This window comes from Lucilia sericata, unplaced genomic scaffold, assembly GCF_015586225.1.
Source record: "Lucilia sericata isolate MDLA Ls3-8-SP2 unplaced genomic scaffold, ASM1558622v1 Contig000118F_arrow, whole genome shotgun sequence".
Lineage (NCBI taxonomy): Eukaryota > Metazoa > Arthropoda > Insecta > Diptera > Calliphoridae > Lucilia > Lucilia sericata.
Window position 1 is genome coordinate 582,488 of NW_023994150.1, and position 25,881 is coordinate 608,368.

Sequence of the window (25,881 nt, forward strand, 5' to 3'; positions counted from 1 at the left end):
AACGTCCCATTCTTAAAAATTGCTGTCTTTCATTTTTCGTTCTAGCAGTTTATGCGTTTAAGACTAAATTATAAATAGTAGTAGTAGTAGTAACAATAAAAGCAATTTCTTTAAATGAATAACATACATATTTAACATAAATGTGGTTTTTAAGGAGTATTTAATAATAAACGAAAGGAACTTTATGTTTAATTGCAATTACAAAGTTATGGAAATATTGTGTGTAATTGCCACAACATGTACAACGTTGTTCTTTTATGGATCTGTTCTGTTTTGTTTATAAATAAAATAAATTACATTTTAACACATGACTAGAGCATATAAATTAAATAATATTTTTTGTTGTATATAAAAGAGAATGTTAAGAAAAATCCTTAATAAAAATGAGGTACAAAAAGGAAAAAAATCATAAAAATAAAATAAACTATAAACAAAGTTAAAGGGTTAAAATTAAAGTATTTTCTTTTAAGTTCATTAACTTTAACACTTTTTTTGTACGTTAAAAGCTTAAACTAGTTATAGCTATATATATATAACAAAAATGCCTGATATTTAACTAATTGTTGATTCATTGTTGAGTCTTTAAAAAATTGGCTACAATTAGGAATACAAATGCACTGGTTAAAAATATACTGCCTGGCAATGAACGTCTTAAGGGAAGATTGGGATCACGTTCACGTTGAGCAAATAAAGCCAAATCAGATTCAAAACTTTCATAATTATCCCAGTTTAAACATTTCCTTACAGCATATTCCCAACGTTTATAGAGCAGAGAACGTCCTAAAAAAGAAATAAATTGTTAATATTGTTAGGGTTAAAGTTTTTTGAACGAACTTACTATTTGGTGTGGTGGTAGGGCTAAAAACATCTGCTGGTGGCATATAGGCAATTTGAGCATAGGTTTCATTTATTACTTCCATAGTTATCCCTGCTGCTATTAAAGCTCCCAGACCACAAGGAGAGGCTGTTTGTGGTCTTTCCAATATTATACCTACAATATCAGCTATGTATTGCACTAATGTGGTGTTTTCTGCATAATCACCACCAAAGACCAAATGTTCTTTCATATTTGACCAATCCCACGTTTTGGTATCACGTTTAAAAGCTTCTAATACTTCGTGTATTTGAAAACCTGTTGCTTCATAAGCTGCCTGTGAAATATTTTCTGCAGTCGTTTGACTGGTTAAGCCTAAGATTATACTAGAAGAAAAAAATTAAAGGTTTTTTAAACAAAAAGTTATTTAAAGTTCTCAAAATTAGTGTTACTTTTTCAACTTACCCTCTAGCATCATAACGCCAATAGGGCGCATATAAACCATGAAAAGCAGGTACAAATGTAATTTCCGATCTTTTGGCCGCCACACCGCATTCCGCATTTAACATACTGGACGAACATGATGAAATCATCGATGTTTCACCCAAAAATGTATTTAATACTTCTACCACATTATCGTTAGAATTGATTTCTGTATTGATGCGTAAACCCTCTTTTAGCCAGTTGACCGTGGAACCAGCATTACTAATGGCGCCTTCTAAAGCAAAATTTGTTTTTGCCTTTGGACCCAACTTATACGAAATTATTGATAATAAACCATTATCAGATTCAACAAATTCTTGACCAGTATTAAGTAAAACAAAACAGTTATCATCTATGGAACACATATTTTGACCAGCTTTTAGGGAAAGTTGTCCCAACAAAGCAGACGGTTGATCTCCTATAACCTATATAAAAAGAAAATATTTTTTTTGGTTTATAAAAGGAATGTTTAAAAAAACTTACACTGGCTATGGGTATGTTGTTTAAAGGTCCCTCAATAATATAACCATATATTTCGGAATTGGTACGTATTCTAGGCAGTATATTCATGGGTATTTTATAAAATTTGCACACATTTTTATCCCATTGCATGGTATTCACATTCATTAAGCCGCTGTATTGGGCATTTGTTATATCCGTAGCATGAACACCACAGATCTCTGATCCGGTAAATTTCTGTAATATTAAAAGAAGTAAGAAGACAGTTAATAACTTGCGTCAGCTTTTTGGTTACCATATGTAAAGAGTAATCTGAATATCTTATTGATAGTATTTTTGAATGCCTGTGTAAATTTAGATGCCATCTTTCCTAAAGTGAAGAGCACTGTCATAGTATGTTTTAATATTAAACCCGGATCGATATTGAATCAATAATCAGTATGATATATCTCCTGAACTCTACCTAAAATTATAGTATAACAAACAATATAATTCCATACATACCCACAACAACCACGAGTCAATAGTACCAAAACACAATGTATCCCTTTCCAAAGATTCCTGCACCGCAGCATTATTCTCCATTAACCATTTTATTTTTAAAGCACTAAAACACGTGCTCAAAGGTAACCCAGTTACAGATCTTAAATAATTTACATTACGTTTGTAATTATTAAGCAATGTTTTCAATAAAGAGGTACAACGACTGTCCGTCCAACCTTTAGATCACAGAGAAAAACATGTAAACTAATGATAAGAATTAATGTAAAATACAAATAAATACCCACCAATAGCATTGTGTAAAGCAGAACCTGTATCTCGATCCCATAAGACAGTGGTGCCTCTCATATTACAAATACCTACAGCGATGATGTCATGAGGGCTAATTTCTAATATTACGAGATTTTTATAAGCCGTCTGAAAAAATAGCATAAACAATATTAATGTTACACTAAAATGATATAAACAATTGCTACTACATACCTCTATACACTCCACTGTGTATTTCCATATCTCATTGGGATCATATTCACACCAGCCGGCATTATGAACAATTTGTTTCAATTTCAATTCATGCGATGTCAAAACTTCAGCATTTTTGGTCGAATAAATCTAAAAGTTATAAAATATAAGTATGTTGTGCTTACCATTCCAACTCTCCTTCTTCCATTCTCTACTATATACAAATACTTACCATAAATTTACAGTGCGTATTGCTAACATGGATGACACCAATTAAGGGCCCAAAATTTCCGTAATCAGACATTTTAGGCCTTTCGTTTATTAATTCCTGTTAATAGAGAAATGCTGTTTTTCCCAAATGTTTATAAAGTCAGCTTAATTTTACACAGTTAAAGAATTGCAAAAATTTTTTGTTTCATTGATTCTTTTTTTCTGCATCGATTGCGTAAAAGTTGAAGAGTCTTTTTTCAGCTACTTTCTGTTTAGTGTGCGCGTTTTTTGCGTTTGTGTTTTATTCTATTTGTTTTAATATTGGTGTTGTTGTTGCTGTTATTATTTTGTTTTGAGCAGCTGTTTGACACTTTTTTTATGGAGAAAAGTGTTGCCAAGATCTAGTTTTTCAATTGTTTACGAATATTTGTAAAAACAAAGTGTCAAATTTGAACATTGTTTAGAAGGGAAATAAGAGAGAATAGAAATTAGCGGAAATTAAATGTTTGAGTTTTTATTTTGCAGTTCGATAAAGAATAATTGCATTCGAAAATGTCAGTTATTTCCACTAACGTCTAACCAACTGCTTGGTTGGCTTTAATTAGGCTTTCGTCACAAATAATTCATAATAAAACACCATTTTCATTTGTCTTCTTAAATAGTTATTTATTCTTCTTTTATTTTTGGTGAAAACATACAATTATTATAAATATATCTTAAATACAAGCATTAAATTTTCTTTTTTTTTAAATTGTGATTTAAATTTATACTAAAACATTAAAATTATTTAATATTTTTTTCTTTTAAATTTGAAATATAGTTTTTTTTTCTTAATTTAAGCTAAAACTTAAAAATAAAAATGAAATAAATTAAAAATGTTTAGGTTGAAAAAATTTTAAATAATTTAAAGATGATTTCATTATGGCAGCAAGTTAATTTTAGGATGTTTTTTATAATAAAACAAAATATTTTTTATTATACATACTAGTATTTATTTCCTTCCATCCAATAAGTATGGTTTAAAACAATTTAAAATCACAGCAAAATAAAATATATAGAAAACTCAAATAATATTACAAATACATAAAATTAATTAAAAATAATAAATAACAATATTAAATTTAAGTACACACTTATACACACAATATAAACTTTAATTTAATGATAATACAAATTAACATTATTAAATGTACTACAATGAAATTGATTTTTCTTTTAACTATAACATACACTCGCAATTAGTTTTGTTTTAATTTTAGTTTTTTTAACAAAGTTCATACTTAAGTTTACTAAACAATTTTGAAACTTTTGTTTATAAAATAATGAAAAACAGTTAATATGAATTATTATGTTAAGGTAAAACGTTAGGCGATGTTAGGTTTATGTTTAGAACAAATTTTCTAATTGACAATAATATAGTTTTTGTTTAAATTTCATTGGTATGATACTGTTAAACACTTAAAAAAAATCAGACTTCAAAATACTTTAAAAAGGCAGAAGGGCAAAGTGGGGATAGCAATTTATATTTATGCTTTATATTTAATTCATTAAAATGATATGTTATAAATTAAATCCAAGTTATGTTTACGTAAACTTCCAAATATAGTTTACATGTTGAAGAATAAATCAGAAGTAATTGATATTTCTTATTATTACAGTTATCCAATATGTACCTTCACTATAGAACTATCTCATACTGATAGCTTTAACAACTTGATTTACTTTCACCAGAAAGCATATGAACAAAACTGTTGTAACAATATAAAATAGAGATATATTTTTCGTGTTATAAAATGAGATCAATATTTGAACCCAAATGACGCTATAGAATATCCTAACAATATAAAATTTCTTTGCCTAAAGACCTGCCATTGGTAGAAGAATTACTAAGCCCCCGCTTCATTTAAATAACTTTTCCCTTGAAATTTTTTCAAAATTATTTCATAAACGAGGAATTGTATAGATTTTAAAACGCTCGAATTTTAGGAGAAAATATATTTTTCGGAAATAGGGTTTATCAGCAAAACAATCAGTGATTCCACAAGAAATTTAGTTTTTCACTAGAAATCTATTTTTCATAAAAAATAAACTTGTTTTTTTTCAGAAAACAAAATTAAATTTTCTTTAAAATATGTGTTTCTACATGCAAAATGAATTTGAGTCTTTAGCTCAAAATATATTATAGGATTTGAATGCTCCAAAATAAGACTTAGTTTTCTTAGTGTTTTTTTCATGTGGAAGACAGAATGCATTGTATTTTGAAATACAGGATAAGGGTTAAAATAGATCTAACTGTACTTATGAAATTATTTAAAGCTAAACATTATTAACAAATAATAAAAAATAATAAAATAGATAAATTAAGATAATCCACTAACATTTACCAATTATCTCTCGCTACATTCTCTGGGAATATGCCATAACTGAAAAACAATTTAACAAAAGTTTATTGAAGCAATTTATAGGATAACTTCCCCTTATTAACCTTAAGTAGATAAATTATTCAGTTTGCATAACATTTAACTTATACTTAAATAATAAATAAGTTTCATCATATAACTATGCATGTAGAGTGTATAAGTTGCATTTGTTTTTTTTTATAAATACTCGTAAGTGTAGGAATTCCTTTCTCTTGTGACTTATAACATAATTAATGTTTAGACAAATGTTATGAGGTTATTATAATTATAAATATTAAAATGTTTTGGTGATAAAAAAGTATTTATAAAGTTAAAAAACAAAATACACATGAATTACAAAAGATATAATAAATAGTAAGAAGATCAGAGAGAGAGAGAGAGATATGATACGTAACATTAATTAGGTAGTTTTTATAAAGTAAAATTTATTTTCCAAAAAAGAAATGCTTCCATGTTGTTGATAATTATTGCTGTAAACAAACAGGTTAAAGAATTAAATTTGTTTTTAATTAGTATATATTTTTTACACTTAATTTACAAGCATTTTTAATCAAAATCTAATGAATGAACCAACATGAAATAGTTAATCAATTTACTTTCATTATAAATACTATAATTCTTTTTAAAATAAACATCTAGATAAGTGAAAAATAAATTAAACAAGGAAATGAGTCAAACAAAATAAACAACGTAAAAACATAAACAAAATACCATACTAAATAAAAGTACATACATACATATTTATAAAATATTTACAATAATTTATAAAACAGAAATGTTAATATACTTTCAGCTGTTGGAATTAGCTATAATCTCTAAAACTTTCATTCAATAACTTACTTTTTTTATCCATGTATCCTAAAAAAGAAAAATTCATCTTTTTCCTTTTTTACTGTATTTTCTTAATTTCCTGGGGATTGTCTTTAAAATTTTCCATTTTTATTTGAATTGCGATTTACATCCGCTTGCTGTTGCTGCTGCTGTTGTTGTTGTTCTTGTTCACCAGGTCATAAGTCCGGAAAACGACTAGAATCTTCGACATAATGTTTGGGTATTTCGAAGAGCGACGGTGAAATATTGTCGCGAAATTCAAATTTTTGAAATGTTATCTTAGCGGTAACGGTGTGTAAAACCGGAATTTCAACTTTGACCGGAAAACCAGGGGGCAGTTTTAGAGCAACAAATTCACGTAATTTACTGATGTGTTTAAAGGGTCCTATGACTTCCAAAATATTCAGCAACATGTCAACACTGAGAGGAAATTCTTTACTCATGGCAACGGTGGCTTTTAAAGATTTGTTCGATTGTTTATGGACGGGTGTACGGCCCAGTGGGGGACATTTACCAGTCTCCGCATTAATGTATTGTTCCCAAGTAATGGAGGGTTTTGGTGGCGGAGGAAGAGAAGAACGTCTAGTTATTTCTATAGAAACATTTGTTGAGCCAGCATCTGTGGAGTTACTGTTGCTGTTGGTGAGGCTAGAGCGGCGGCCTTGTGACATGGTTGCCAACATGGCCTTATTCTTTTGTATGTCGTCTTGGGACAAATGTTCCCGTCGTTTCCGTTGCTTTAGTACCAATCCATGTATAGCATACAGTTCGGATTGATATTGACCGCCCACCACTTCCTTGCGATCCTCACGAAATATCCAACCTGACTGGGCACGAGCAAATTGTATACTTTTAGTCGACATATGGGCTGCTAAAATATCGCTCGACATCAATATGTCCACCTCATCATCAATATCCGAGTCTTCATAGTGTATGTGTTTATAACATTGATACTCATTATCTAGCACAGTAATGGAATGATGCATGGGTTGATCGCCGCGAAATATAAATGAGGTATCACCCCTTTCCCAACGCATATCGTTAAAATCTACTAAGGTGGTATCCAAGCGTAGGGATGAGCCACATTTGTGTATACGGCAAACATCGGAGGGTAACATACGTGAGACTAGAGGCACCCAAGAAGTAAAATCCCATTTTAATTCCATATAGAAATCTTGTATCTGTTTGAGGCCCTTAATCATGGCGGATCTTCTGGATTCTAAATGTGCCCGCGATTGCTGGCGTAATTTCTTGAGCAATGATGAAATGGTATCGCGATCGCCATATGAAATGGCTTCCGCCAATACCGTCCAGCCTTCATTGTTTTTAATTTTTACAATGGCATTATGGGCCAAAAGTAAATCTATACACTCTTTGCGTCCCAACATTACAGCCAAGTGTAGCGGTGTATTACCATGTTTGTCTTTTTGTGATAGATTCTCTGTCTTCTTTTCCAACAAACCCTTTAATGCTTCACGGTCATTGAGAAATATACACTTGTGCAATGGCAACTCTTGTCCACCACACAGGTCTTTCTTTGTTAATGAGCCATAATTTGATTTGGTCGGAGTAGTTGGAGCTGAATGAAACTGATCTTCAGTCTCGTCATCGTCGTCTTCCTCCTGCTCCTGTATATAGGGAGAATTTAAAATTTTATCATTTTTTTCACAGTAATTTTCTGTTGTGGTCGTCTTTTGGTTGTTGTCTGCCACTACAACTGAATTTTCCTTTATACCGCCCCCAGATTTTTTCGGTATCGTACCGTTTGTAGTTTTCGTTTTTTTACTTTCTTTCACTTTAGACATTTTCATTGTGTTTAATTAATATACTGTTAAAATTTTTAGACAATAGATTATTTCACATTTAGTCGATTATTAACTTGTTTTAAACAAAAAATCATTTGCACTTTTATTCAATAGAAAAGTAAAAAAATTATTGAATTTTCACACAAAACATTGAAGCGGACAAATATTAATGTCGGCGTTGGCTGACACAAAAACATTTCGGCTGCGGCTTAAAATCGAATGTGATTGCTTGTATTTTAATAATTTTTTTTTAATTAAAAAAAATATATTATTAATATTCAAGACAAAATCGGATTTAAATTTCTAACCGATCTAACATAAGTATTTCAATTAAATATATTGTTTTCTTGGCATACATAATCAAACTTCATATAAAAAAATTGAGAATCGTGCGAGTGCTGGTACCTTGTTAAGTATGCCATGGTTTAGCATAATTTTTTTCTCGTTGCTGTCATTATTTTTGACAATAACAAAAAGTAATTTTTCTCTCTTTATCGTCTTCATTTCTTATTGCACTTTTAATCGTTAAAAAAATAATAATTGTACATTTGTCGAAAAAACAAGTGGTCATTTTGCAAAATAATTAATTTAATTTGTGACAATTTTTTTCAACGTTTTGCAAATTGTAATCTTATAATGTTTTGCATTTGCGAACATAGAAAAACAAAAAAGTTTTTCCAATGCATGAAAATAAAAGAGAAAAAGTGAAGAACGAAAAAATTAATATAATTAAAAACGTCATAGTATAAAAAAATATAACAATTTTGCAATAATAATAAGTGGAGCTCTGTTTGGGTCTATATAAAAGACCTATTTATTGATAGATAAGCTGGAAAAGAGAATTCGTATATACGAGGTAAATTATATTCAAGGCACTACGGTTTAAGTTGAATGGCCTGCTGCCGTTTGCTTTATGTGTAAAATGAACAAATTTAAAAAATCTTTATTTTTTATTACGGCAGTTTGGTAAAAATGATAAATCCCAAGCATTACAATTCGAAACGTATCAATATCAGCCACCTTCTTAATGATCGTATGTTATATAGCAATTTTGGACATCAGGTCAGGAGGCATTTACAGGCAGCACCACCCTTTATACATCGCCTGGAACAGGATGGTATCTTAAAAGGCCATGAGGGCTGTGTTAATTGCTTGGACTGGAGTAGTGATGGTCGTATATTGGCCTCAGGTTCAGATGATTTGCAATTGTGTTTGTGGGATCCATTTCGTAAAAAGCGCATACAGAGTATCAACACCAAACATTATGGCAATATATTTTCTGTTAAATTTTTACCCAAACACAATGATAGCCTCATTGCTACCGCGGCAGCAGATAAAACAATAATGCTGTTTGATATCAATCAACCATCAGAATCGATATATTCGTGCCAATGTCATTTTTCTAGGGTAAAGCGTTTAGCCACTGCACCGGATTCACCCTTTATATTTTGGTAAATACCAACACTTTTCTTTCAAACTTATGTAAACTGTTCAAAAATTGATTTAAACTTTTTAGGTCAGCCGGTGAAGATGGCACCGTCATGCAGTTGGATCATCGTGAGAAACATACATGCCGTTCGTTTGAAAATCAAGTGTGCCTTATTTATCTCAGATCTGAAATCGATGAAAATGCCGAAGCCAAGTGTATAGCAGTAAATCCTGTACGCACAGAGTATATCGCAGTGGGAGCGAATGATCCCTATGCTCGTGTCTATGATAGACGCATGTTGAAGAAAGTTGCTTCGGGTTACCGCAACGTTGAACGTAGACGTGGTTAGTATTTTCTTTTTTAAAATAGGTATAGAAAGAAATTCAAATGAATTCAATAAATATTCTTATGTTTTCAGACACTACTGAAACGTCTGCCATACCTAAAGAATGTGTTACCTATTTTTGTCCTGGCCATATTAGTAAAAACAATACAAAACGCATTGAACACGAATCTCGTGCTATTACTCATCTCACCTTTAATGCCACCGGTACCGAGTTGTTAGTGAATATGGGAGCTGAACACATATACCTTTATGATTTAAATAATGCTGAGCAGCCGGTTTTTTTGAATTTACCAGAATACAAAACCACAAATGATATAGATTGTGGTGCTAGTGGTGGTGACACGGAGTCAACACCACAGACACACAATCGCCGCAAGTTGCCCGAACACATAGAGGATTTCAAGAAACTAGGTAATGAGTTTTTAGAAAATGAAAAGTATTATCTTGCCATACGTACCTATTCAGATGCTATAAGCCAGGCGCCTCAATGGCCGGTGTTGTATCTAAATCGTGCAACGGCTTATATGAGGCGCCTATGGTTTGGTGATGTTTATGCTGCTTTAAAGGATTGTCATACAGCACTGAAATTGGATCCTACGTATGTTAAGGCTCACTTTCGTTTGGCCCGCTCCTTGCTGGAGTTAGGAAGGACACAGGAAGCTGACGAATGTTTAAAGGAATTGATAAGGCGTTTTCCCAATTACGCCAACAATCACGGAGTGCTAATGTTGAATAAAGATATCAAGGAGAATAGACAGACTACACCGCAACAGCATCAACAGCAACAGCATTCTCCGGGATCGGATATTCTAGATCGAGGGGAAATGTCTGATGATGAATTCTATTGGCGTTGCAAAGCCAAAGATTATGCTCAACGTTTTGTGGGTCACTGCAATACAACCACGGACATTAAGGAGGCCAACTATTTTGGCTACGATGGCCAGTTTATTGTTGCCGGTTCAGATGATGGTAATTTCTTTATATGGGACCGTAAATCGGGTAACATCGATAGTATCTACAAGGCAGACAGTGCCATAGTCAATTGTGTTTTACCCCATCCAGAAATATGCTTTATGGCTACCTCGGGCATAGATCATGACATTAAATTGTGGTCGCCCATGCGGGATGAAGAAAAACCGCATTTTGTTGACCCAGTGGGTCGTTGTGTCGAAGATAATCAATTGAAAATGAAAACCGATCCATTTGAAATAAGTACTCGCAATGCCTTCTGTTGGAATGGATAATATTATGAAAGAAAAGAGAATATAAACAAGTTTTTGTGATTTCCTATTTTACAAAAAATCATAATTGAAAAAAAATGGTAAAATGTGCATAGATCGAGTGTTAAGTTCTTATTTTATAGTTGTTTTCTTTTAAAATATGGTCGCATAATAAACATTTTTGATAAATTAATTGTCACCAAGTGAATGTGGTAGTGAAATTGTTTCGTTAAATTGAAAAAAGCTGTGCTTAAGTATTGTGACCATAATTTGGCATAGAAAAGAAAACATTTTTCTTGCAATTATCCCTAATAGTTTATAAAAATATGACATATTTTAAGAAAACGTAGAATTTTTATTTTGTTTATTTAATTTTTTTTTTAAAGAAAAATTTGCATTTGTAAAAATATTTAATTACCTTTGTTATAATATGAAATAAATATTTCGAAATAAATGTTATTTTATTATGTTAAAGAAATAAATTGAATATCAATAGAAATTGGACTGTCTTGGTTTTTTATTTTAATTGTAACAAACAAATATTTAAAACTTGTTAAATTATAAAATCTTAATATTAAATTTATTAATTTTTCTTTTAATTTTATTATTATTTTATTTATAGTATCAAAAATTGGCTTTATGTTTGTTTACAAGTTCTACGATGTTTGGCGCAATCATTTTTTCAACATCATCAAAATTATTACATATTTTCATAACTACATTAAGAATGCTTTTTACTGGTAAGTTTGGTTTTTTTTTTAATTTTTTTGTTTAATTTTAACAAGATTATTGAAAGATAATCAAATCCTAAAATTATATAAAATGCTGGACTAGACAATTTAAAAGAGAAAATCTTAATATTTCGAAAACTGTAGAAACAGTTTAATATTTGTAAAATTGAGACTTAAATCAATAATATAATTTTATATTTTATCAATTGGGAAATTTCGATTTAAGAATGAAATATCAAGCTAAATTTAACCTTAACTATTTTTTGCTTTGGTTATATTATCATTTTGTTCAAAATTACTAAAATAGTTGTAGGAATTTATAATCTTAATAGGCTTACGAAGTGTGTACACATTTTCAAGATTAAGATTAATTTTAAGAGGTTCATTGCGTTATTATAACGTGTACTATCTTACAAAATCATATCGTTTTTGGCAACTGCAGATAAAAAACGTTTTTAGTGAAAATCAATATAATAACTTTTCAAATCGGGTTAATTTAAACAAATCAGTTTCATTTTAAACGTCTTTGAAACATGTTGAAGTATTGCGGCTTAATTTTACTTGTGGTGGCCACAACATTGGCAGCTTCCTTGCCTGCTGAGTATGCGGAGCCTGAACTCTTTAATAACGATCATCGCATTGTAGGTGGACATGAAGTGAATATTGCCAAACATCCTCATCAAATTTCGATGAGACGTAAAAGTTCTAAAACTAGAGCCTTTTCACACATTTGTGGCGGTAGTATTTACAAGGCCAATATTATTGTCACTGCTGCCCATTGCATCTTCAATAAAAAGGCTGATAGTTTCCTTATTGTGGCTGGTACTAACACCCGTAATGGTGGAGATGGTGCTGTGTCTCTAGTTAGTAAAATTATTATGCATGAGAAATACAATTCTTCAAGATTCGACAATGACGTGGCTTTAATGATCCTGTCAACTCCTTTGCCCTTAAATGGTGTTACCATAGCCCCTATTCCGTTGGCTACCGAAGCTCCTAAACATGGTGCTAAGGCTTTTATCACTGGTTGGGGTGCCATTAAAGCTGGAGGTAAATCATCCGATAAGTTATTAGAAGTTCAGGTGCCTGTTATCAGCAATGAACGTTGTGATGCTTTATATGCTGCCTATTATGGTCCCGGACGTATTTCCGATAGTATGGTATGTGCTGGTCTTGATGGCGTCGGTGGCAAAGATGCCTGCCAGGGAGATTCTGGCGGTCCTTTTGTGGTCAACCATCAGTTGGCTGGTGTTGTTTCCTGGGGTCGTGGTTGTGCTTTACCCGATTATCCTGGTGTCTATTCGAATGTTGCTTATTTAAGAAATTGGATCGAAACCAATGCTGCACCATATTTGTAAAATGTGTGCTTCAAATAGTTTTAATAAACGTTTCAAAAAATGTACCTTCTAAGTAGTAATCTTTTATTTTTTTTTTAATGGGTCATAAATTGCTCGTGCTTCCGATAAGCTTCTGAGGTAGGGTAAAATAATATATTTCAAGTGTATTTACACTTTAAGAAATAAAATATTAAGTTTTCGCAAGAAAATTGTTATCTCTTGTAATCAAATGAAAAAGTTTTGGTTTTATAATGTTTTGAAAATGGAAAGTTAGTGGCCGTGTTATTTACATTGTCACGACTAATAGATCTACGCTCCGTAACGACCTGATTTCCAAACGGCCAAAGATTTTCAATTCAGTTACTGCTATATCAACCGGAAGTTTTTCTCGGCTGTACTTTAGAAGTTGTAACAAATTATATCTGAATTATTTTTTTGAAGTATCAATGACATTTATTAACTAAGGAATAGCTTGAATTTGGAAAGACATTTAAAATGAGTTGTATAGCATTATTATTAAAAAAGTCCTAAAAATTTCTTTCACATTGTACTAATGTAAAGTTTTTTTGTGGTGTTCTTGAAACTTTTCCTGATATTCTATAACAAAATGTTTGACCCTTAACTATATAAAATTTTGGGAAAGTTGTTTTAAATACTCAGGTATTATAAACATAATAAATTTATGTTTTTCACAAGCAACCTTCTTTTTTTTGCTATAATCATACCATGATCTTGTTTAACAAATCTAAAATAAAGGCATGAAACTGTTATCATAAATAAACCTTAAGCAACTGTATACAACTTTTCGTTTAAGATTAATTTGCTTTCTTCAGTATGAAACTATAAATCTTGGCAATATTTTATTAATAACAATTGCGTATAATCATTTAGATCGTATAATCTTTTCAATGGTATTTATCGCTCTAATAAAACCTAGATAATAAGCGATTTTTATGATAATCAATAGTTAATATTTCATAACATTTTAAATTGAAGTTTAGTTGGCTTTTAAACTTCTCCACGACATGTTAAAATATTTCGGTTTTACCTTACTTTTGGTGGCCACAGCTTTGGCTGCATCTTTGCCAGCTTTAAACGATGAACCTGAACTATTCAAAAACGATCAACGTATTGTAGGAGGCTATGCAGTAGATATTACCAAACATCCTCATCAAGTATCGATGAGACGTAAAAGTTCTGCAGCAAATGCCTTCTCTCATACTTGTGGTGGTAGTATTTATAAAGCAAATGTAATTGTTACTGCCGCCCATTGTGTTAACAATCGTAGCCCTGAAGTATTCATAATTGTTGCTGGTACCAGTACTCGTAATGGTGGTGATGGTGTGGTGGCCCGTGTTAGTAAAATTATTATGCATGAAAAGTATAACGCATCTATAACGGATAACGATGTGGCCTTAATGATCCTATCCACCCCATTACCCTTAAATGGTGTCACCATTGCTCCCATTACTTTGGCCAAAGAAGCTCCCAAACATGGTGCTAAGGCTATTATAACTGGTTGGGGTACTACCTCATCTGGTGGTTATTCCTCTAATCAGTTACTAGAAGTTCAAGCTCCCATTGTCAACAATGAACGTTGTGATGCTTTATATGCTGTTACTTATGGTCCAGGTCGTATTACTGATAGCATGATTTGTGCTGGTGTTGAGGATGTTGGTGGCAAAGATGCTTGCCAGGGAGATTCCGGTGGTCCACTTTTGGTTAATCATCAATTGGCGGGTATTGTTTCCTGGGGTCGTGGTTGTGCTTTACCCTATTATCCTGGTGTTTACACTAAAGTAGCTGCTTTCACCGAATGGATTGAAACTAAAGTTGCAGAAAATGCTTAAATTTTGTTTAAAATTTAATTATATTAAAGAAAACCTTTAAAATACATACATTTCTGGGAGTCAAAAGCTCTTAAAGTTTAAACATGTTATAAATAAGTAGCATTTTTATTTGTGACATTAATATGGGTCATAAATTATAGGTGCTTTAGATAAGCCAGCGATCTAACTTTTAAAAATTGAACGAGCTTTTATTGTTAATAAAATTTATTTGAAGTGTGCACACACTTTAAGAAATTTGATGATTATTGCTATTTATACAAATGTGTATTTGATATTTTGATAGCTGAAGTCTTCTTTAAATGGAATATACTCCTTATTTCCAACAGTTTTCTTAGTTTAAAAATTCCTTAATTAAATTTCAAATTTAATTTCCAACACAATTGTTTTCAGTGTAATTTTTAGCAAAAATTTTAAGGGGAATTTACTACAATAAAAATATAAACCGTTATCAATATGTGTATTAAATAATTTGAATTGTTTTTCACAAAAGTATAGTAAACTTCTTTACCAAAGTATAAAACTAATTTAGTTAACAAAATTAATTTGAAATGTTTAGAATTGCAATTTTTACGGCTCTATTAGTAGCCCATGTCGAGAGTGCTGCCGTAAATAATCAAGCTCAAGGTCGTATTATAGGTGGACGTGAAGTAAGCATTTCCATCCATCCATATCAAGTATCTATACGACGTAAATCATGTGAATCTTGTGCTTTTCTACATGCCTGTGGTGGTGTTATATATGATGAAAAAACGATCTTAACAGCGGCCCATTGTGTTTATAAACGTCAAGAAAATACATTTGTTGTAATAGCTGGAAGCGATAACCGTTCAGGAGCCGATGGTTTTATAGTGCGTGTCAATAAAATCGTTATACATGAAAATTACAATCCAGCTTTAAGTGAAAATGATATTGCTATAATTATTTTGGATTCATCATTACCATTAAATGGCATTACTACCAGTTCTGTAAGTTTGGCTTCAGAAGAACCAAACACGAATGCAATGGCAGTTGTTAGCGGTTGGGGTGCTACCACGGAGGGTGGTTCTAATTCCATAAAATTGCAAGAAGTTGAGGTGATCATCATCGATCGCGTTGAGTGTGATGCTAGTTATGGTTATGATCGCATTACTGAAGATATGTTGTGTGCTGGTAGTAAAACTGGCGGTAAAGATGCCTGTCAATATGATTCGGGTGGTCCTTTAATAAGCAATAACAAATTGGTTGGTATTGTGTCTTGGGCTATTGGTTGTGCTAGACCAGAATATCCAGGGGTCTACACAAATGTTGCTTACTTTAAAACTTGGATAGAAAATGTTGTCAACAATAATTATTTGCAATAATGGAATAAATTTAATTTAACAAGCATAACATTTTTTTATTGTTAATAAAATGTATTTGAAGTGTGCACACACTATAAGAAATTTTGCAATTAATACAAATGTGTATTTGATATTTTGATAGTTGAAGTCTTCTTTAAATGGAATAAATGGAAAAGTGACCCTTTATTTCTAATTGTTTTCTTAGTTTAAAAATACTTCAATTAAATTTCATATTAAATTTTAAACATAAGTTTTTTCAGTGTACTTTTTAGTACAAATTATTAATGGTAATTTACTAAAATAAAAATATAGACCATTAACAATGTGCCTATTGAAAAAAACATCGAAATGTTTTTAATAAAAATATAGTAAAGTGATTCAGGTGGTCCTATGATAAGCAATAACGTATTGGTTGGTATTGTGTCTTGGGCTATTGGTTGTGCTAGACCAGAATATCCAGGGGTCTATATAAATATTGCTTATTTTAAAACTATTTGGAATAAAATAATTAAACTTTTTATAAATATTTTCCAAATTTTTTATAACTCTGTTTTAAAATATTGACGATAATTTTACTTTTTGCATTAAATTTCTGTTCAAAAACTTCTAAACAAGTTATTAATGTATCTTATAAAGTTCTTCTCGATCATGATAATGACCGTGCAATTAGAAAATATTACGTTACATGTTTAATATTAAGAATTATTTCTTCTTCATTTCTTTTATAATTTGAGACTTATTCTAGCTTTTCAATAACTACAACAGGAATTTTATTCTTAGTTCTATTACCTTTTAATTATCACCAAAACGTTACTTGGGTTATATATACCGCTATCAAAAAAATGTAGCCTATTTTAAGGGCTTCCTAAAAACACTTTAAAATTATTTAATTATTAGTTTGCTAATAAACACAAATATGTACATAGTATTAATAAATTTTAACGATACCGTCCAGACACTTAAAGATATTCAGCTATAAAGATAAATTCTATTTGTAGCAAGTTCATCAAATTAAAATTTACGATCGTACTTAATTATTTGCGAATTAAATGACCAGTATTTTCAAAACAATTTAGTTATTTAGAACGCATTAATATTTAGTCGGGTGATATTCCAAATTTCAAAAAAAAAAAAAAAAATGAAATTTATTTTACTGTTAACATTCTTATCCCTAAGTCAAGGATTTTTTGTGAAGGATTCTCAAGAACCGAATAAACGTATTGTTGGTGGTTCGACGGTAGACATAGGTAAACATGGTCATCAAATAAGTTTACGTAAAAAGAATATTTTTAATCCCAGTGCTCCGTATAGCCACACCTGTGGTGGTAGTATTTACTCTGAAACTATTGTCTTAACAGCCGCCCATTGCATTATAGCTACCGTACCGAGTCAACTAAAAGTGGTGGCTGGTGCTAATATTAAAAATGGCAATGATGGTGTTATGGTACCGGTAAAGGAAATCATTATGCATGAGAATTACAATCCTAAGAATTATAATAATGATGTGGCTATTTTGTTATTGGCGGTACCTTTGCCTTTAAATAAATTTACCATAAGACCCATAGAACTGATAGATGATGAACCCACTGCTGGTACGATGACCACTATTACTGGATGGGGGGCTTTAGTAGAGGGTGGTGCTTCACCTTCACTTCTACAAGAAGTAAAAATTCCTGTAGTTTCTTTCGACGAGTGTAATGAAGATTATTCGGGTGGTATTACGGAATATATGCTATGTGCTGGTTTAAGAGGTCAGGGAGGTAAAGATTCATGTCAAGGTGACTCTGGTGGCCCCTTAACAATACGTAATAAGCTGGCTGGTATTGTTTCTTGGGGTTATGGTTGTGCTAGACCTGAGTATCCAGGAGTTTATGCAAATGTTTGGACTTTAAAATCATGGATATTGGAAAAAATTCAACAAATTAATAAAGTGCTGTAATTTTCCAAAATATAATAAAATAACAAAATTAAAAATCATTTACAATAAACGATTTATTATAAGAATTCTTATCGTTTATAAATGTTTTATTGTGTTGGCGCTTAATCTTTATTGGGTGAATTAGAATTCTTAAACAAATATTAGTTTTACTTTTATGATCTTTTAAAATAGGTACCAAATTCTCAAGGATAATAATTGCTATTTAATTTTTACCAGCTGTATAAATTTGGAGAGTACAGACAAATAATAGCTTATAGATTTGCCAACTTCGCATTACGTCTGTTAAGTTTTATTACACTTATTTACAATTTATTTATGACAGACAATTTATTCCCAAAAGGAGATTATAAATATCATACATTTAATATGCTTTATTATCTGAAAACCAAGCAAAACGTCTTTTAAAGATTAACAATTATTGAGTTTCTATTGATGTAACCTGCTCTCATAACCTAAAATCATTAACCTTACATTCAGTATAGATATGAAAAGTCCTCGAAATACTGAACGATTTTATTAAACACTTAAAGGCGTTAGATACTTCAAAATTCACTCTATAGGGAAAACTATAAAAACCTATAACCGTAGACAAATAACAAACAGTAATAGTTTGGAATCGTAACAATGGAAAAACTTAATATTTGGCTGATAATTGCGTTAACGTTCTTAGCGGTATTGGCTGCAGCAGCACCCCGTTTGGGCGGACGCATAGTTGGTGGCTATGAGGCAGATATAAAGGATATACAATTCCAAGTATCCTTACAAACTTCGTATCACTTTTGTGGTGGCACTTTAATAGCCAAACGTTTTGTTTTAACGGCTGCCCATTGTACTGATGGCAAATCTGCTACAAATCCTCCATTTAATGTACGCTTAGGCTCCAAATATTCCGCCAAGGAGGGTTTAGTTGTTAAGCCCATACAAATCTATCAGCATGAGCAATATAATGCCAATACTATTGATTATGATTTTTCTATATTGAAATTGGAGGACTATGATGAGACATTGCTGCCTTTCCAAATCCAATATGCCAAATTACCCTCCAAGGATGACATTAAAGATGGCACAGTTTTAACTGTTTCCGGTTGGGGTAATACACAAAATTCTTCAGAGTCACGTGATGTTTTAAGAGCCGTCAATGTTCCTAAAGTTAATGAGGATGTATGTGCGAAAGCTTATAATGGTTTTGGTGCCATAACCGAACGAATGATTTGTGCGGGACGTCCAGAAGGTGGTAAAGATGCTTGTCAAGGTGATTCTGGTGGCCCATTATTTAGGAAAAATGTTATTTGGGGTGTGGTATCGTGGGGTTACGGCTGTGCCAGACCTAATTATCCTGGTGTTTATTCTCGAGTATCAACGGTATTGGAATGGATTGAGGCAACTATAGAGGAATAAGTGGGAAAAGGACATAACGACTTTTAAAAATATTCTATGAATAAATTAATTAAATATTAAACAAATTACTAAGTTATTGTGTTTTGTTGTGAATTCCAAAGTTGTTAGATATTAATTTCTGCAGGATTAAGGGAACTGTTCAGAATTAGTGCATTGACTGGTTCTTTGGGCATAGGGAAAGCTTCTAGTTCTATCACTTTATATAAAGGAGACCTATTATTATAACATGTCTGGCAAGGAAATGTATACCTTTATAACAAATTAAATTTAGGTGCCGAACTGTGACATTTGATAACGATCGACATTTTTTTTAATCCCATAGATTTCCATCGATATCGAATGTCATAATTGGGTTATTGAAACAGTTCTTAATATGTTGGATGTTCTTCTTTGGGAGAAGACTTTCAGTTTATACGGCCGTTGCTGAGTTGATAATCTACAGCCAATTGGGAATCTGGTAATTCCGAAACAACGTTCCAATTATCGTGGTCGATTTGTTTGCTATTTTATTTACTTATTCTTTCTCTTTACGATTAAATGGTATAAACTGAAATGTAAAAAAATGCGAAGTCAACATCACTACTATTTTAGAAATGTACATATTAGGGTCTTAAACCCTCTAAATCAAAATTCTAGGAAGCATACTCGATATATTAATTGATTGTTAATATGAAATTATTCGAAAGAACTTTTAAAACAGATGCAATTTTTTGAATCTGTAATTTTAACAATGACCGTTATTTCTTCTCTTCTTATGCACATGCAAAAGTCCAAAATAATTTTATTAAATCGGGTACGATTACAAGAATAAATCAAATGTTGTAAAATAAGAACAAATTGTTTGAACTATAGTAAAATAAAAGAACTTTTAACTAATAGTAGCATTTCAAAAATAAGTTAACACTTTTTATTTATATACATAATTAAAATTAAATACATTTACAATTTAGCTACTTCATTTTCAATCCATTCTTTAAAATACAACAAATTCGTATAGACACCAGGAAAATCGGAATTTGCACAACCATTACCCCATGAAATCAATCCCACAGCATTGTCTTCATAAACTAAAGCGCCTCCGGCATCTCCTAAACAGGCATCTGAATCATCACCAGCTGCACATAACATTGCTGGCGATATACGATTTTCACCATAGGAACGTTTGCAGTTCAAAACATCTACTATATTGACATTAGCGATTTGTAAGATCTCGGAAAACTGGCCATTTGCACTAGAATCGGTAACACCCCAACCAGCTATAGTAGCAGAACTATCAACCGGTGGCATGGTGGTAATCAAATCAATAGGATAGATTTCCTTTGGTAGGCTCGAAGTTAAATCAAATGCTAGTATTAGAAGGGCCAAATCGTTATCCATAAACCATATATTATAATCGGGATGTATTATATATTTCTCTACCAAATACAAATAGCCATCGTTTTGGGTGCGATAAGTAGAACCGGCTTTAACATGTATGCGACTCGTATCCAAACCCACTAAACAAGTGGCTGTTGTTAAAATCACTTTCGAGGAGTAAATTGTACCCGAGCAACGATGTTCAAAGGGTGTTGAATTGTTTTTCTTATAACGTATAGAAACCAGATATGGTGCTTGAGTTATTACACTAGTTTCACCACCAATTACACGACTTTCGATTGGACTCGTTTCACTTGTAGACATGCAACAAAGTAATAATGTTGTTATAAAAGTTAATTTTAAAAATTGTTGCAACATTTTGTTAATATAGGAAATATATTGTCTATTATTAAATAAGGCGCTGCAGTTTGACTGACCGACCTGTTGCGAAGGTTTTGAATTTAATTTTAAAACTAATCAACAAAAATGCTTTGACATTTCAGTTTAATAATTTTAATGAAAACATAACATATCAGTTATTATCTTAAAAAGTATATTAATATAAAGTACCCTACTAGAAGACATTAACTGCAATGTGAATAAAATGTTACGTTATTCCTTAAAGCTTAAAATATTTACCTAGTGAATGATGGATGGTAATATATTTAATTTTCAAAAATAACTTTTGATTTATTTTCAGAATTTATTCTTAGTCTGAAGATTAAGGTTGAATTGTGGTCGTTTTTGTTTGACACTTTTAGATTTGTACTTTGTATTTATCATAAATTGTTTAAAGAAATACAATATGAATCAAAATTCTTAATAATTATATCGGGTATTGCTTTTAAGTTGATAAGGAGGCTGAATTATGGTCGTTTATGTTCAAAACTTTCTTATGTGATAAAAATGTATTTGTTTTGCCTCTATGCCCATCTTATCGATTTACTGATAATAGTAGTTTTTAGCCCTATAAATTAATATTATGTATATCGCGCTCGATTTGTTGTTATCTTAATTCCGGAAAATTAATACAAACATTGTATGAGTAATGCGCAGATCTTCACAAGATTCAATGAAATTCATTATAGTCAGCAGTATTTTTTGTGAAATGTCTATTTTAGTTTATTGGTGCAAAATCCTTTTTTTAATTTCGGCGAAATAACGATTTTTTGTTAAATGTAAAATTTTTGGTGGAATATAGATTTTTTGATATAAAAAACTTTTTTTGCGAGTTTCAGGTGAAATACTGATTTTTGGTGAAATGTAAAATTTTTGTTGGAATGCATTTTTCCGGTGAAATAATTGAAATATTGATATTTTAGTGAAATCTTTGGTAAAATATTGTTTTTTGAATATATATTTGACTTTTTGGTGAAATATCAAGTAAAATTCTCTTTTGCTTGAAATTTCTTCCTAAATCGAATATGATATCCAATAACCCATTGTTTTTTATAGGGTAAATCACAATCTATTTTGCTCTATAAGGAATAGTTTGGCCCTAGTACCTAAGTCCCCTAGATTTTAATATTTCGGAGCTTCAGGAAGTTGATTTTAACAAATCGAATAATGATCTTTAGTTCAGATAAAAAACGTTGATACCTATCAAAGAAGTCCAGTTCATATAGCTTTCAGCCAAATTTTCGAGTTGTATAGATTTCAAAAAGATCTTTTGATGAAACACCCTAGTATGGAGCAGATTCATACACACCGAAATATAAATTATACTTTTAGGTGCTATATAAATTTCACTTAAATATTAATAACAATTACTTTACTTAATAATATTCTCTAATTGAAATGTTCATGTCCATAAACATTTATTAGTAGTAGTAGTACGTTTACACTATACAGTAAACATTTTTTGTTTATATTATATTCCATCTTATCTTAATGAGCTATCGGGAGCACTTTTAGATTACGCTACGGTTATTAGTAATAAAACTAATGCAAAACTGTTGGAATTATAAATATGTATGTATTTTTATGGGAGTTCATATATACATATATGTAGTTTCTAAATGAACAACAAAATACTTTTTATTTGTTATCAGGACGATAATAACCCGGTCTATAAGTTAGTAAAATGGTCAATGGAATAAAAATATAATTATAATATACAACCTTTAGTATTTAATTGAACTCACTTCATTACGGTTGAAGAGCAAATAATAAAAGTATAGGAAATGTACAAACATTTCATAATCTGTATATTATGGACTTTATGCGCTGTAGTGGCTGCTGCTCCTGAAGGTCGTATTATAGGCGGCCGTGAAGTTGATATATTTAAACATCCTTATTTAGTGTCAATACGTTATAGAACACAACCAAATGAATCGTATGTCCATAAGTGTGCTGGTGCTATTTATAGTGAACGTGTAGTGGTGACTGCTGCCCAATGTGTGGTTGATATTAAGGATAATGAAAAGGTAATGGTAGTAGCTGGTGCTAATTCCCGCACTGGTGTAGATGGTTTGCCTTATCCCGCCTTAAAATGGTTTTCACATCCCAGCTACTCTTCTTGGACGGTGGACTTTGATATTGGTGTAATAATCATTGACGATGTTTTTGATTTTAAACAACTGAATATGAATGCTATAACTATCAAAGAGTCTCGTCCCTTAGACGGTAAAGTTGCTACAGTTGCCGGTTGGGGTTATCGTGAAGAATTTGGTCCTTCTTCTTCGCGTCTCGAAGAAGTACAGGTACCTATTGTAAGCACAGCCGAGTGTACACAATCGTATGGTGTTGGTGAAATAACCGAACGTATGATATGTGCTGGTTATGTTAAGACTGGTGGTAGAGATGCTTGTCAAGGTGATACTGGTGGACCTCTTGTGATGAATAATCAATTGGTGGGTTTGGTATCATGGGGACGTGGTTGTGCCCGTCCTGGTTATCCCAGTGTTTATACTTTTGTACCGGCTTTGAAGAAATGGATCGATGATACAATTGCTGCTAATGTTTAATTCAAGTGTAGTTATAATTTATTTAAAAATAAAGGTATTTTTTTAATGAAAAAAATTTGGTTTAAGTATTGAAATCAGAAACGTTAATTTCGTGATATCCGTATGTCGGTATTAGTCCCCAGAGTCCGGACGGGAGAGAGGGTGAATAACTACTCCCATTCTCACTTCCATAGCTTCAGAAAAAAAAATTTTTCGAACCAAAATCATTTTACTAGAAAAAACTTAGAGCTCGTAGAAGAAAGTCGATATTAGTTAGAACACAATTTAAACAATTCTCTTTTGTTTTAGTGTATAAGTCAGATTCAGACGGAACAGAGCATGAATATAAAAATTGCTCTCCATTCTAACACTCTTTTAGAAAGTTAGAAATAGCTTAAGAAAAAGTATTTTTTTAAATAATTTCCTTTAAAATCTATCTTTTTGGTCAAAATCCTTAAAAACCTAAAACTCTTATAAATTTGTCAAAATGGGTTTAAATTAAAAAAGGAGCTTATTTTGTGATCACTAATATTTTCCTTCAAAAGTGGACAATTTTTTATTTTATTTATTAATTCAAAAAGGCTTATAATTTCGTTAAAACGCATTTAAATTGAAATTCATATTTTCTACAATAATCGATTTTTTTTTGTAAAATACCCAGAGAAAATTAATATCGATTGTAAATTATTTTGTGATCATCCATATTTTTCTTCAATAATCGATTATCAATCGATAAACGTTTGAATACCCTACTAAGTATTATTTAAAATTTTAAGAGTAATTTAATGCGAATAATACTCCTCTCATTTAAAGTTCAATTTCAATTGGTACTCTTGCATTCCAAAAATATCTTAATCTTTTTATACCCCTATCTATCAGTTGTTATGGCCCATACATTTGTATGTTAATCGGTTAACTATATCAATTTAATATATGATATAGACAAGTTATCTCTAAATAAAGTAAAAGAGGTATAAACTCTGTAATCAAACTAAACCAATATACAAATTTAGTTGCTATTGAAAGCTGTTCCCTGCAAGACTTCTAAACTTTTTCCGAAACCATGAACATTTGTATTTATATAACAGCCCTAATATTGGCTTTACATTTCGTTGAAAACGAAGCCGCAAATGTACGTACCGTGGGTGATTTTAAGGCATCTCACATCACCCAATTCCCTTTTGAGGTTTCAATACGCCGCAGATTTTGTGATGCTTGTACTTATGAGCATTATTGCAGTGGTACTATATATTCCCAGAATGTTATTATAACTGCCGCTTCCTGTGTAAGAGACGCCAGTGTACAACGTACTCAAGTTATAGCTGGTACCTCAAAACGTACTACTTCTGCTCAAGATGGTCAAGTTTATTTGGTGGATAAAATTACGTTACATGAAAATAACGATATAGATATTGCTCTTTTACATTTATCGTTGGATCTTAAATTTAATGGCCTTACCATTGCTCCTGTTAAATTGGCTACTCAAGTGCCTATTGCTGGTAAGAAGGCTGTGGTTGCAGGTTGGGGTCAATTAAACGAAAATGTAGTGAATTTCGAAGAAGATATTAAAGCGGTTCAAGTACCTATTATGGATTTGAATTTATGTAAAGAGACCTATTTTTGGACTAATGTCAAGGATACTGAGATTTGTGCCGGTTATTTGGAAGGTGGTGTAGATGCTTGTCTAGGTGATGCTGGTAGTCCCTTGTTGGTGGATAATGAAATGGTGGGTATTGTATCGTGGGGTTACGGTTGTGCCCGCCCTAATAATCCGGGAGTTTATACAAATGTTGTAATGTTGAGAAATTGGATTCAACAATATGCTTAAATTAAACGAAAATGTAAATTTATTATTAAAATAAATAATTTTATAAAACATTTACCGCTATATGTCTGTTTATTTTTTATCGTAACAATATATTGACAGTTTTCATGCTAATAGGCCTTATTTAGATACATTGATCACATTTATTTATAATATCTTTAAGTAAGAAATTAAGATCGGCAAGACGGACATCATTTAATC

General features: G+C 31.3%; 11 protein-coding genes across 11 annotated transcripts; 8 read left to right on the forward strand and 3 right to left on the reverse strand.

Annotated features, from left to right (window-relative positions):
* Positions 1-143: 143 nt before the first annotated feature.
* LOC119600614 (glycerol kinase) lies at positions 144-3,254 on the reverse strand. Its single transcript, XM_037950991.1, has 8 exons — positions 2,952-3,254; positions 2,741-2,869; positions 2,545-2,674; positions 2,261-2,475; positions 1,781-1,993; positions 1,280-1,722; positions 839-1,200; positions 144-780 (listed from the first exon to the last, which is right to left on the reverse strand). The coding sequence occupies exons 1-8, from the start codon at positions 3,021-3,023 to the stop codon at positions 569-571; spliced, it is 1,776 nt and encodes a 591-aa protein (XP_037806919.1). The 5' UTR covers positions 3,024-3,254; the 3' UTR covers positions 144-568.
* Positions 3,255-3,585: 331 nt separating this feature from the next.
* Positions 3,586-8,177, reverse strand: LOC119600616 (ankyrin repeat domain-containing protein 13C). Its single transcript, XM_037950994.1, has 2 exons — positions 6,190-8,177; positions 3,586-5,819 (listed from the first exon to the last, which is right to left on the reverse strand). Exon 1 carries the CDS (start codon positions 7,989-7,991, stop codon positions 6,357-6,359), a length of 1,635 nt encoding a protein of 544 aa, XP_037806922.1. The 5' UTR covers positions 7,992-8,177; the 3' UTR covers positions 3,586-5,819; positions 6,190-6,356.
* Positions 8,178-8,462: 285 nt separating this feature from the next.
* Positions 8,463-11,484, forward strand: LOC119600615 (WD and tetratricopeptide repeats protein 1). Its single transcript, XM_037950992.1, has 4 exons — positions 8,463-8,841; positions 8,948-9,436; positions 9,502-9,758; positions 9,833-11,484. Exons 2-4 carry the CDS (start codon positions 8,958-8,960, stop codon positions 11,002-11,004), a joined length of 1,908 nt encoding a protein of 635 aa, XP_037806920.1. The 5' UTR covers positions 8,463-8,841; positions 8,948-8,957; the 3' UTR covers positions 11,005-11,484.
* Positions 11,485-12,210: 726 nt separating this feature from the next.
* Positions 12,211-13,121, forward strand: LOC119600622 (trypsin eta-like). Its single transcript, XM_037951001.1, has one exon. The coding sequence runs from the start codon at positions 12,245-12,247 to the stop codon at positions 13,067-13,069; it is 825 nt and encodes a 274-aa protein (XP_037806929.1). The 5' UTR covers positions 12,211-12,244; the 3' UTR covers positions 13,070-13,121.
* Positions 13,122-13,996: 875 nt separating this feature from the next.
* On the forward strand, positions 13,997-15,153 carry LOC119600620 (trypsin zeta-like). The gene has a single exon (XM_037951000.1). It carries the CDS (start codon positions 14,074-14,076, stop codon positions 14,896-14,898), a length of 825 nt encoding a protein of 274 aa, XP_037806928.1. The 5' UTR covers positions 13,997-14,073; the 3' UTR covers positions 14,899-15,153.
* Positions 15,154-15,401: 248 nt separating this feature from the next.
* Positions 15,402-16,331, forward strand: LOC119600626 (trypsin eta-like). Its single transcript, XM_037951005.1, has one exon. It carries the CDS (start codon positions 15,447-15,449, stop codon positions 16,236-16,238), a length of 792 nt encoding a protein of 263 aa, XP_037806933.1. The 5' UTR covers positions 15,402-15,446; the 3' UTR covers positions 16,239-16,331.
* Positions 16,332-17,291: 960 nt separating this feature from the next.
* LOC119600624 (trypsin zeta-like) lies at positions 17,292-18,238 on the forward strand. The gene has a single exon (XM_037951003.1). It carries the CDS (start codon positions 17,356-17,358, stop codon positions 18,154-18,156), a length of 801 nt encoding a protein of 266 aa, XP_037806931.1. The 5' UTR covers positions 17,292-17,355; the 3' UTR covers positions 18,157-18,238.
* A 111-nt stretch (positions 18,239-18,349) lies between these two features.
* LOC119600629 (trypsin-1-like) lies at positions 18,350-19,591 on the forward strand. The gene has a single exon (XM_037951008.1). The coding sequence runs from the start codon at positions 18,781-18,783 to the stop codon at positions 19,552-19,554; it is 774 nt and encodes a 257-aa protein (XP_037806936.1). The 5' UTR covers positions 18,350-18,780; the 3' UTR covers positions 19,555-19,591.
* Positions 19,592-20,447: 856 nt separating this feature from the next.
* On the reverse strand, positions 20,448-21,435 carry LOC119600625 (trypsin eta-like). The gene has a single exon (XM_037951004.1). It carries the CDS (start codon positions 21,286-21,288, stop codon positions 20,494-20,496), a length of 795 nt encoding a protein of 264 aa, XP_037806932.1. The 5' UTR covers positions 21,289-21,435; the 3' UTR covers positions 20,448-20,493.
* A 1,486-nt stretch (positions 21,436-22,921) lies between these two features.
* On the forward strand, positions 22,922-23,931 carry LOC119600628 (trypsin eta-like). The gene has a single exon (XM_037951007.1). The coding sequence runs from the start codon at positions 23,094-23,096 to the stop codon at positions 23,874-23,876; it is 783 nt and encodes a 260-aa protein (XP_037806935.1). The 5' UTR covers positions 22,922-23,093; the 3' UTR covers positions 23,877-23,931.
* A 931-nt stretch (positions 23,932-24,862) lies between these two features.
* Positions 24,863-25,743, forward strand: LOC119600631 (trypsin eta-like). The gene has a single exon (XM_037951010.1). It carries the CDS (start codon positions 24,919-24,921, stop codon positions 25,681-25,683), a length of 765 nt encoding a protein of 254 aa, XP_037806938.1. The 5' UTR covers positions 24,863-24,918; the 3' UTR covers positions 25,684-25,743.
* Positions 25,744-25,881: the final 138 nt, after the last annotated feature.